The 12,311-nt window shown below is 44.3% G+C and overlaps 1 protein-coding gene across 3 annotated transcripts in view; it reads left to right on the top strand.

Moving 5' to 3' along the window:
• Positions 1–12,311, top strand: part of LOC144159449 (2-iminobutanoate/2-iminopropanoate deaminase-like) — a 32,643-nt gene that overhangs the window by 10,716 nt on the left and 9,616 nt on the right. The window contains exons 1-5 of one of the 3 annotated variants that reach the window (XM_077690945.1): positions 216–608; positions 1,379–1,484; positions 4,246–4,300; positions 5,448–5,516; positions 7,037–7,092. In XM_077690945.1, coding sequence (XP_077547071.1) covers positions 478–608; positions 1,379–1,484; positions 4,246–4,300; positions 5,448–5,516; positions 7,037–7,092 — 417 coding nt within the window. In that variant the 5' untranslated portion in view covers positions 216–477. Of the gene's footprint in view, positions 1–215; positions 609–1,378; positions 1,485–4,245; positions 4,301–5,447; positions 5,517–7,036; positions 7,093–12,311 lie in introns of those variants that run through there. The other 2 variants (XM_077690946.1, XM_077690947.1) reach the window with 2 other exon arrangements.

Here is a 12,311-nt window from a genome sequence, read left to right as displayed (position 1 = left end):
TGTCCAGAAACGTTCGCGCACGAGAGCCTAATTGGCAAGAACTCCAACTTAAACTGTATAAGTAATTGATAACGGTATAAAATTGCTTATGTGCATTAAAAAATTGCTCAAATTAAAATTAATCAAAAACTTAAGTTATTCAGTGAAACGCTGCCGATCAAGTTAGCCGGCTCACTCTCTAGGAACTCGGCAACATTGGGCGGTAGTCTGCGTTTTTGAATTTTTGCTAGCATTAAGAGGCGTGGACTTGGCACGTTGTCGTGTTGTCGTCGTCACACAAACAGGAAAACCGCCGCTGAAAGCCTTGGTCTGGCGATTATCTGCAGACGACTGAAGTACTACTTGTGTGACAACGCCCTAGACCCTAGACTCCTGTCTCGGCTGTGCCAGTAACTGATAGGTGTTCTCAGAAGTGTTATCACGCTCCGGCGCGCGAGAGGAACAGCGCTTCGAAAAAGCAGAGGGGTCTCGCGTTGCATGTTCGCCTCGTTCGTTTCGCACGCGGTTTTGCACCACCTTCGTCCAGCTACATTCCTTAGAAGCATGTCGAAAGTAACGCGTGAGGTCATTTGTACCGAGGCTGCCCCCAAAGCCATCGGGCCATACAGGTGAGTTGATCTAAGGCGTCGGATACAGTGCCAACGCCCATGTTCGCCCTCGCTAGCCCATGCAACATCTGACGTCTAGTACCTAAAGTTGAGGCGTTAGGCAATATAAACAAGGAAGACTTTCGGAATACGCGTTTTGTGGGGACGCCTACTTTTTCCGGCGCAAGATCCTAATGTTTCGAAGCTTGCACCAAATGAAACCATGCTCGATCTTGCTAGAAGCCGTATTGTGGCAGTCAGTAATTTAAATATGAAATTACAGAAACCGTCTACGTCTACGTACAGAAGTTGGCGGCCTTAGAAGGGCTGTTTTTCTAAAAGTCCCGAGGCCCACATACAGCGCGAGCTTATGAGAAGGTGCACGCTTTTGTCAAAGGATGATTTAACCAAAGTTTTCGTTTCAAGTAATTACGGGCGTGGCAGTGGCCCGAATGCATAAACACGCTAGTGTAGAGTCTCGAAACGGATTGTAATTTACGTAAGCGGTGTTGAAGGCGCAGCTCAAACCATGCCTGGATCCATCGATACCTGCAGCCAAGGTATGCGTGCGCAACGTTACCCCCGAAACAAGCACAAAAAACTGCTGCCGATCATTCAGCCAGTGTCAGCGTTGAACATTTTCACATATTGTCATTTTATACCACCTAATATGGTAAAAATATACGTTTTCTTTTTCTGTATATAACCGTGCTACACTCCAACACAAAAGTCGTTTCGGAGGAAGCATGAGTTTGTATTGGCTTCTAACTATTTCACAATTTTTTATGCAGCCAAGCCATCCGTGCTGGCAACACCATGTATGTATCTGGCCAGCTTGGCATGGATCCAAATACCGGCAAGCTCGTCCCCGGAGGCATTGCGGCTGAGACCAGGCAGGCAAGTGATTATTTTATTTATTTATTTATTTATTTATTGATACTGCAATCTTTTACAAGATCATAGCAGGGGTGGTACAAAACATGAACATCAGTGGTAACAGGCAAACAAACAATCAAAAACAATTGAAGTACAAACTTATGTAACTGATAGCTGCAGTGATTCTTCGAGACAAAAGAATCAACAAAAAGCAAGGTACAAACATAGATAACAATCATTTCTGCAGTGAATCTTCAAAAGCAGACAATGTACTTAGGGTAACAACATCGTTATGTAGATTATTCCAATCCACGATTGTCCTAGGAAAAAAAGAATATTTGAAACAATTGGTTCGTTGCATCAATGGAGAGATGGTAAGATTGTGTCTCTGTCTTGTCGCGTAACCCGATGAAAAGTGAACGATATGTGATGTGTCAACTGCATAGTGACCTTTTATCAACTGGAAGAGAAATTTTAAGCGCAATATTCGATTTTGGTCCGGAATGTTTGGCAATTTGCTTTTCAAGAGAAGGTTTGTAATCGAAGTAGGACCGTACGAGTTATAAATGAACCTAACAACCTTTTTTTGCACCCTTTCAAGTTTTTGGATATCAGTCTGAGTGAACGGGTCCCATATGACCACAGCATACTCCAGTATAGGACGGATAATGGCATTGTAAGCGAGGAGACGAATAGTTGGTGTGGTTGATCTTAAAGAACGCCTTAGGAAAAAAAGTTTACGGAGAGATTTAGCTACTACAAAATCTATGTGTTTTGACCAGGATAGATTTTTTGTAATCCAGAGACCAAGGTACTTGTATTGAGTTACTTCTGACAGAATTGTATTGTTGGTGGAGTACTGGAACAAAAGAGGGTCTTTTTTAAGGGTAATTCTCATAAAGACTGTTTTAGCAAAATTAACAGGCATCTGCCATTTGTCGCACCACGAAATTACTTTTAGAAAGTTCCTATTTAGTTTAATTTGATCGTCAACTGAGGTGATCTTTTCATATAAGACACAGTCATCGGCATACAACCTAATGTGAACAGAAAGGTCAGTGACGATATCATTTATATATAACAGAAAAAAAAGAGGCCCAAGGACGGATCCCTGAGGAACGCCTGAGTTTACAGGAGCGTGTTTAGAAGATGTATTGTTTACCGTAACGAATTGACGCCTATTTGTTAGGTATGCTGTTATCCAGTCAAGGATCTTTTTATTTTGTAGAATACAAGTTAATTTGTGAAGTAATTTAGCATGCGAAACTTTATCGAAGGCTTTTTGAAAATCCATAAATATGGCATCCGTCTGCTTCCCTTCGTTAATTGCTTGAGCAAAGTCATGCATAATTTCCACTAATTGAGTATTCGTTGAAAAGCCCCGCCTGAACCCATGTTGAACATTTGTTAATACTTTATGAGAATTAAGGAAGCTAATTATATGTTTATGAATAATGTGTTCTAGAATTTTACATGATGTTGATATAAGGGAAATCGGTCGGTAATTCGGAATATGCTTGTGAAGCTATTATGAATTGCTTGTATGGATGAAAGCAAAAAACAAGACGTTTTTATGGGGAAAAATGGTGTGGAGTGCAGAAAGCAAAGCGGGCTGCTTTAATGCTGGACGCATTTCTACAGTACTTGTAAAATAAGCGGCCTGCATGTACATGTGCAATCAGTCGCTGATGAGTAGTATATTTGTTATTTTGCTGTCTGCTTTTCTCCTCAATAGCATAAGTAGCGAGATTTCACATAACCCTCCGCGGTGGCTCAGTGGCTAAAGCATTGTGCTGCTGAGCCCGAGGACATCGCAGGTTCGATTCCAGTCCCGGTGGATACTGTTCTGACGGACGCGAAAAGTGAAAACGACCACGTATCGGTATTTCGGTACACGTTAAAACATCCCCAGGTGGTAGAAATTAATTCGGAGCCCTTCACTGCAGCACCCCTCATAGCTGACATGTGGCTTCAGTCTGAACCCCACAATTTTTGGCATTGCACATAACTATTTCTTTAGAGAAAGAATATAGCATTTCGAGCGAAACAATACCTATGTTGGTGGTGACTGTAAGATTTTGTGACAAAATATAAGAAACTTGGTCCTGTCTATTTTGGTTAAACCCTTGTTGCCAAGTAAAGAAGCTTGCACTACCTTTTATTATTGCACCTATCTTCCCTCCCAGCAGTACAGTTCAACAAGCCTTTGCAGTGCATGCAGCAAAGTCTGTAGGAAGGTTGACTGGAAGAATATTGACTGAAAGAGCATTTTTTCACTAAACGTTAACATTATACTGGAGCAATGGCGTAAGCAGAATTTTGTTTCGTCGGGGGCCTGTATGTGGAAAAAAAGAACAATACAGTTAAAAAAAAACACACAACACCAAGAACTAAAAATCAATAAAAAATACTGGGGCATTCATTGGGGCACATTATAGGTGACTCTATGATAACTTATTATTCTTCTTAATGGCATCGCAAAATGACTGACCTTGTTGAGAGCAGACGTCCAATTCGCGCAAGTTTTACGGTATTTCACTTGCAAACGAACGATAATTTTCAGTTGTTTTATTTGGACAATAAGACGAGTCAGTGACGTTGTCACATCTCCGGGTTTGCGGATGTGGGCCCCGCGAACCCGGAAATTTCGAAGGGGGCCGCAGCCCCCTAGCCCCCCCTTGCGTTTACCAGTGTACTAGCATTTCCCGCAAGAGTTAACCATAAAAGCAAGTGGAAGAGCTCTGGTGACACACGTTGACATTCGTATGCTGCCCGCATGCAGGCCCTGACTAACCTGAGCAAGATCCTGGAAGCTGGCCGGATGTCTCTGAAATGTGGTAAGTGCGGCACCAACAACTACGCTTGTAGGCGTGGCTTCTTGGGAAAGCTGGTCATTCGTGATGAAAATAAGCACTGGGGGGGACAAAGGGCATATTAAGTAGACGGAGCACAAGAAGCTAGGCGGGGTTCATAGTTGAAAGCGTGGGATCGCTGACCAGAGGTTCACTATCATAAAAGAAGTTTTGGTGAAAAAAATATGACTCACTGAACACTGTTTGGGAATCTGAAATGTCTTTTCTAATAAACCTTTGTTTTTGTGAACCCACGTTTTTAACTACGAATCTTCTACCCAACCAGACGTGATTTCGACAAACCTTGGATTTCAAGTTAGGCGGGACACAGCGCTGCCAGTGTCCTGTCTACTTCCTTAGTGGGAAGCAGCTCGAACATTGCCAAAAAAACGGAGCACAAGAGAAACAGGACACGCCAATTTCCTGCCTACTCTGCGTGTCCTTTGTCCCTCCGGCACTTGTTTTTGTCAACTATGCTTGGCGACCTTTGTCTCCACTGCACGATCATCCTTGATGTCTGCTTTCCTGTAGTTTCTGGATTGCTTGGACGAACTTGTCAGTGGCCAGTTGCATAAATGCTGCCAGACACACTTACTATCTTGAGCCTGCAGATGTAGCACATTCACCCTGTCCTTAGCTCATGTCGTTTTTCAGTGCCCTGCACTTAAGGGGCCCCAGGCTTGGTCACAGGACAGTTAAATTCCCGGAAGGTGAAAAGAGGTTCTTGCATGTTAAGAAGCCCTTGGGCTGTGCTCTTTCTTTAAATGAGAGAATTCCAGGGACACAAAGGTGCTATGAATTATTATGCGGTGCATCAGGGCATTAGTGTATGCCGGGAGTTGGTGCAACAGTGTTTGCATGGGTGAATAAACGTTTGTTAGTCATCATTAGTCAAGTCATCTTTGTTCTGTTTTTGCTGTCTCTCTTGTTGCTTTATTCTATGGGTTTTCTCGCTATGGCACGTTCTCTTTTCTCACTTATTTTTCTTTCACTTTTTTGGATGTTGTTTTACTGCTGTTTTTTTTCTCTTCTGCTTCAATAGCCGGCTCATTAGGCCGACATTTCTTTCTGCCATCTTTTTTTGTGAATTCCCTCCGATAAATTAATATAATTAATGCTCTTCCCCCTTCAGTTGCCAAGTGCACGGTCTACCTGGGCGACATGAAGGACTTCCAGGACATGAACAAGGTCTACTCTGAGTGTGAGTAGGACTACAGAAGCAATGACTTGCTTTATTGTAGGCATAGCTTGGAGGTCGAGCTTTTCCCTCCAGCAAATACTGCGAAAGCAAACTCACTTTGTGCCTATAGTACTTAGCTTATTTATGGAGGTTGGAATGTGACCACATTTTTTTTGTGTGTACAGCTGTAGTTTCAAATTTTGTTATGTGACATGAAACCCTCCCTCATTGAGTTGTGTTTCAAAGTGCTCACTTTCAAGTCTTTCGGGCTATCTCAGGCAACAAACTCAAGCTCACTATTTACTAGTACTTCCTTCAGTTGATGATTGGGCGACACCTATTGTTTCTGGTTCTACAATTTGCCATACAAATCGAAGCCTGGAGTTCCTCACCCCGATCCATTTCACAGGCATCATCGTGATCATGATGCATGCTGCATCATGATCAACTGAGGGGCAGCTTGCTGAAAGTCCCCATCTGAAGCTAAGCACAGTGGGAGCAGAAAAAAAAAGTTCTACAAAGCCTCATTGGTAGCCGTACCTTTGAGAGCTCTCTAGGCTGCAGAGCTTCTTGCAGGGAATTTTGACATGTGGAGTTCAGGCCTGCATGTATGGCAATGACCTTGCAGGAGAGGTGCGCTTCATCACGCATGTGCAGTGGCAACTTCAAGGAATGTGAATTAAATTTCTGAAGGCTGGTGAAATCTGAGAAGTGAAATACGCTCGCTGCTTTTGTATCTCTCCTCAGATATAATTGTAGTTTTAAAGGATTAGCCTTGGAATTGCATTTCTGGGCTAATTAATTGCCTTCATGGCTAAGTACTGCAGATTTTCTGAGTTTCTGTCTAGGTATGCTGATGCTTTAAAAAACTAATGCACTCAAACACAAAAAAAAGAAACCCAGGTTTTAATTTTTTTTTTTCCCCAGGGACAGTGAACAATAGTAAAACTCTGTCATTATGATCCTTAATGTGTAACTGCATAAATGCAGGTCTGATTTACGAAGCAGTCATGCGAAATTCGTGAACAGGCATTCTATTAGCTTTGAATGGCAGTAGCCAACTTCCAACAAATGACTTTCAGTTGGCGTTCAGGATGACTTCATGGACTTAATGCATACTGTTGTGGTAATGCCGCTTATATCTTTAACCGATGAGTGTTTATGAGCAGGTTTGGCTTTAGTTAAACTGTGCTCCATAAGTAATGTTTCGGAATACTTTATGGGTATAGTGTAATGGTGTTCTACTGTGGCACAGCTTTCTATTCTACTGCAGTTATTGCTAATTAGGAAGGGCCAAACTTAGTCTGATGACTAAAATTGTGCGGTTATTTTATTTAAGCTATAGTTAGAAATAATACCACAGGCTTGTTTTGGGGCTTTTCATACGCCCTCTTTGCAAGCAAGGCAGTTTTGTTAAGTTGCGTTCGTGCTTTCTGAAGCACCCCTAAGCTCTTGTATCGCCTTTCACTCTAAGTTTCTGTACTTTCCGACAGCAGTCAGGGTATTTGTCTGAGCAACTATTTGTGTGCTTGCTTTCTCAGTTTTCACGGAGAACCAGCCAGCCCGTGCTGCATTCCAAGTGGCCAAGCTTCCACTGGTAAGTGGGTGGTGGTTGTCAGCATGTGAATAGCTCTGGGCTTTTGTCAACGGGTGGCTTTTTCTTTTTTTAAAAAGCTCAGGGAACTCTGGAGGTGAGTAGCTCCGAAAAAGTGGGTCTCAAAGGCATTGCTAGGGTTCGCAAAGCCACACAGCTTCAGTAAAGCACCCCTAATTCGGCTTTTTGCTTTTTTAGCAAGTTGTTTTTACTTGTGCACAATGTAAGTTAAACTGGGCCGCTTGGTGCGTCATTGTACTGGTGTTGTGCGGAGCAGTAAAAAAGTGGCGAGGAATGGCAGGAGTGCAGGCCACCAGACAGACATGTTTGTGATGACCTCTGGGCAGAAAAGTTGCAGTCAACCCTCACTATAATGAAATTGTTTTATTTGGCTTGTTCCTTTATCTGCAATTGTCTGTGGCCCCAACTGAAGTACATCAATTTTGGAACGGATAATAGAGGCGCAAGGATAAGACAATGCTTACAACAATGTTGTAAGCATTAGAACACTTTCATAGAAACGTTCTTGGTAGTGCGTAGTGCAGCTGTGTGAGCATGAAAGGCAACATAGCTGCCTCTTTTTAATTTTTACACATAATTATGCCATTTTTTTTTTTCTGAGAAAACAACATAAGCCGCCCCGACTTTACGGCCTTAAAGGAATGGCCATGTCAGATGCCAGACCAAACAGAATTGGAATCTCTTGGCCTCCCAGGAGTGGTGGAGAGGGAAATCAGGTGCATAGGCGGCAAAACCCTGGTTGGAACAATCGGTGTCATGTAAGCCAAGATTCCTTTGTGAGGCAAGCAAAGAGGAGGGGGCACTGCACTAACACTTTGCAGTCCAGAACTTACCCACTTTCCGGCCGTTCCGGTCCACAACAATTTTGGCAGTTTCTGGCGCCGCAAAGTAAAACACGAACCATGCTAGAAATATCCACAGGATATTTATTTTTTTTTCTCTTGCATTCTGCTTGCAACTCCTTTGCCGATATTTGAGCAGCGCGTGACACCGCTCAAAGCATTCTCTTTGGTGCTGGCCGGGGTAGATATAACTGCAGGATTTGCAGAAAACTAGCTTCTCTTCTGCCTCCTTTTCTTTTGCTATCGCTACAAACAGCACAGTCCTTGCTGCTTCGGCGTGGGAGCTTGTAGATAAAATGGCTCGTCCCAAATAGCCTTTCCTCACACTCCATTTGTGCTGTTGGGCCTCGCTTTTTGTCTCAAGCCCTCAGATTACCCATCAGCTGTTGGATGAGGTGGCGGTGGTAGTGCAGGTTTTGCTGTTCTTTCTTCGCATGATTCTGCAGTTGTGTACACCTCAAAGTAAACCTGTATACAATAGAAACCTCTAGATGCCACTAAAATTTTTTGGCCACCTATTCATTGTCTTTCGACAAAATGTGTAGCTCACGGAGTAATAATCCACCCTGTGCTGTCTCCACCATCGTCGTGGTCTTCGTCACATGCTTCTGTTGAATCCCTGGCATCACTACCTGATGGAGGCGTGTAATTCTGTTCGTCACTGAAATCATCATCGATTTCGCTAAGTGCTCCACCGTAGGTTGCCGCAATGAGAAAGTGGCCATTTTTCTCAGCGATCAGCGTGTGTGGGAAAATGCCTTGGAATCGAGAAGGCCCGTGCAAAACATCGTGCTGCACACTAGTGCAAAATGAAGAAAACCTCAACAAATAAAGTGCACTTATCCCTCAAGAGATGGCGCATCATGTTCACAAAGAATGCGTGCATGGCACTTAAAAAAAAAAAACGCGAAATTTAACCTTGAACACTGATTTCGGGCATATCCCAACAACGGACTGGTACGACCGTTTTGTGCTGTCAGGCATAACCCGACAGCGGACCGCAAAAAGTTAAGGCAGAACAGTCAGGAGGGCTGCGAAAGATTCTGCGTTTTGGGGGAGCCCAAGCTGCCTTGCTAGCGATGTCCGGATGTTGCCTTCAGTATCCCACCAATCAGTGCTGGTTCTCTGTACGCACTGCTGCTGCTTCCACCAGACAGCTTTTGTCCGAAAATCACTGAGGCTGCAAGTGTGTGAAAGGAAAACGCTGCATGACAGCAGGCACATAGGACAGTTTGCTTGCTATTGGCCGGCCACAGTTGCCCTCTGCATTTTCTTTGTCTAGATGACGGCCTTGCCACCCGGTTCATTCATGTCATTGCTGGAATCAGCTTGAGCAGATTTGACGCAAAAATGGAGGTGCTGCGAGGTGGCCAGCCCAAGGTGTAGAGAGCTTAGAAATTTGACGTCTCCACCTGCCGCAGTGGCTCAGTGGCTAAGGCGTTGCACTGCTGAGCACGAAGTCACGGGTTCGATTCCCGGCCGCCGCGGCCCTTTTCTGATGGAGACGAAAAGCAAAAATGCCCATGTGTACAAGATTTCGGCACATGTTAAAGGTCCCCAGTGGTCAAAATTAATCCGAACCCCTCCACTACGGCGAGCATCATCGCCTGCGTTGCGTCGGTGCGTTAAACCCTACAATCAATCTACAATCAACTTTGACAGCTCCCAATCACCAGTACTGCCAACAATGTTTAGAAACAAGAAGTTTTGGACAGTTTTGATAAGTTCTTTGTAGGCAAAAAAAAATGCATATTAATTTCTCAAAGTGTCCCAAAATGGAAGCTGCTGCTTAACTCTTTCGCTACCGCGCCTATCAAAATCGATCAATTTGATCGATACTTTTGGGAGCGCCTTTTCATAGCGTTCCAGGCGTTTCTCGAACAAGTAAAGCTGTTCGGAGTTAGATCAGAAAATGGCCTTTCAAAATCAGTTTTGTTTTCATTTTTGCAACGGAAACGTGATTTTTTACACGCTTTTGAATCACCTGGTTGTGGAAAAGGGGCGTGGTCATCGCGCCTGAAGGCTACCAACGAAGAATGCGTGCAACTCGTAATTACTCTGCACCAGCGCTTGTTTTTTGCTATCAGGGCGTGAATGGGGAACTAGCAAACGATTTTCAATCGTCAGGTTCACGCTCTGACAGTAATAATCCCAGAAATCGGCTGAAAATGTCAAGCAGTGCCTGGTTGCAAAGCTACTTTATGATTTTAGGCAGTTTTATTGCCTTTGCGCAAGTTGTCCTAAGTACTCTGGTAGTTCTACTTACCCCAGGACCATTCCCAAACAGTTTACAACAGTTTCGGTTTCGTTTCTGCATCGCGAAATTCATATTTAGCGCAACTACGCAGTTACCCAACTTCAAGGCTAACTGCCATGGCGCCTGAAGCGTCCGCGACTGATCCTCGAACAAAGCACGCCGCTCCTCATGTCCCCCCACCCTAACCCGATTTCTGCGATAAGAACTTCAGATGCAAGTCAAAAGGTCACACCCAGTCGCCAGATATCTGTTCCGCCGAGGACAGCGCTTCAAACCGGCCTTACACTGCCAGCTGTTCGCCTTCCAGTTTCGTTTTCATGCGAGGGTATATCCGGGTGTCTAATGTTGCTGCTTAGTTGAACTGTCTATTCGGACGGAGTCTCTGATAAGTTTTTGTACTGTTTCATTTGAAAAATGTTAGGTGGCGCTTCAATAGAGGAGGCTCGTTGTGCTGATCTTTTTTAGCGCGCGACTGCTACTCGGCCAAAGATCGCAGGGGACGATTCTAGCTCATCGTACCTCATTTTTGCGAGCAAGGCTACAATTGCAAGTAAGAAGATGATAATAAAGCTCAGCTTTATGTTTTGAGAGATAACTGACCGTGAACGACAACAAACATCAGCCCCGGCGTTCCGTTTTCAACTTCATGCATGTTTTTTTCTGCATCGCGTGCTTGTCCCAAATATTGTGCTCGCTGTAAATGCAAAGTCAGCCATTGACAAGATGTTTTTACGTTATGTGGGGGCAAATTGGTGCCTCTGATAACGTCAAACCGCCAGATTTATTCCAAGGAACCACCCAAAACTGCACAGTTTGAATTAGAGATTGGGCTTCACCGCATGACACGAGCACCGTGCGTGCTAACATTTTTTTTTTATATCTGAAAAACTGTTCCGCGCAAGTCGACATTTTTTTTAGGGTGTGTTTTTGAAATGTTTCCCTGCAAAATGTATATTCTAATTTTTTTCTACTACCGGTGGTTTGATATACACAACTCCTTTTTTATCATTTTTTTCGACAACTTGACAAAACTTTTGATTTTGATATTTTTTTTTCACAACTATGATATATGAAAACCTTTAAAAAACTGGTGTTATTGGAAAGGCCGTTAAATAATCTGCATTTTGTGCTCCTGCAATTAGTGCCTAAATAATTTTTTAGCAGAAAAAAAAATGTTTTCTTGGACCCCCCAAAATTGGTCAATTTTCTGCGGTAGCGAAAGAGTTAAAAGCGTTTGAAAGATGCCTGAGGTATCGACTTGCCTGTCGATCTACCCTGTGATAGGGTCTATTGAATGCTGGGCCACTGGCTTTGCACCTGAGTTAAAAAAACTGCTTCATATGCAGCAATGCTGGATTGGCATTGAGTCTTCTCCAATCTGGCCGTGGAAGAAAGTTGGGTCATTAACCGGGGCAAATACACAGTGCGCCTTGGCATGCAAGGAGGATGACATAGGCTTGCTGGTGCTGTGCCCCCCAACAAGCCGTGGCCCATGTGTACTGGAGAAACTGAAAATAGCTTTCCAAAAAGGAAGTAAGGCATCAGTTAGAGGCTAACTGCACCGCAATTTCACCTCGGCCAAATTTATCTTGAACATGCAGCGCGTACTGTTGAATCTCCCGACGGGTATGGGCTGGTCCTTACCATTGTCATCACCATCGTGTAGACCGTCCGAGTAAGGTTATCGTCCCCGCTAAGGGCAGCCATGGCCCAGGTCTGCCTTGCGGCGTTCTTTCGCCACATTTTTTGATGCCGTTAAACCCGGGAGGGTGACCGCACGTGATGAAGGAGACCACCGACGTCACCTCCGGCTTGAGGTACCCAGAACCCCATTCCGTTGGCTGCTGTTTCCGCTGATCATCCCCGCCCTCAGCCGGAGGTCGGCATGGCTGGCCCAGATCGTCTAGTGACGATCGACAGTAAGTGTCGAACGGATAAGCTGCGCCAGCAGCAACACATCTTTCGCGTAGCTACTACAAGACTGCTCAAGGCAGCGAAGGAGCTTCTGGAAGCCCCGTCTCCATCTCCGCACGACTTGCAAGTGACCATTGATCTGCTTGAGAGCAAGGATGCCACAATGTGTGAGATAGACCAGAAAATTG

The sequence above is a fragment of the Haemaphysalis longicornis genome, unplaced genomic scaffold, assembly GCF_048455015.1.
Source record: "Haemaphysalis longicornis isolate Haplotype H1 unplaced genomic scaffold, Haemaphysalis longicornis Haplotype H1 scaffold_10, whole genome shotgun sequence".
NCBI classification, from domain to species: domain Eukaryota; kingdom Metazoa; phylum Arthropoda; class Arachnida; order Ixodida; family Ixodidae; genus Haemaphysalis; species Haemaphysalis longicornis.
This window is presented reverse-complemented; position numbering and strand designations above follow the sequence as displayed.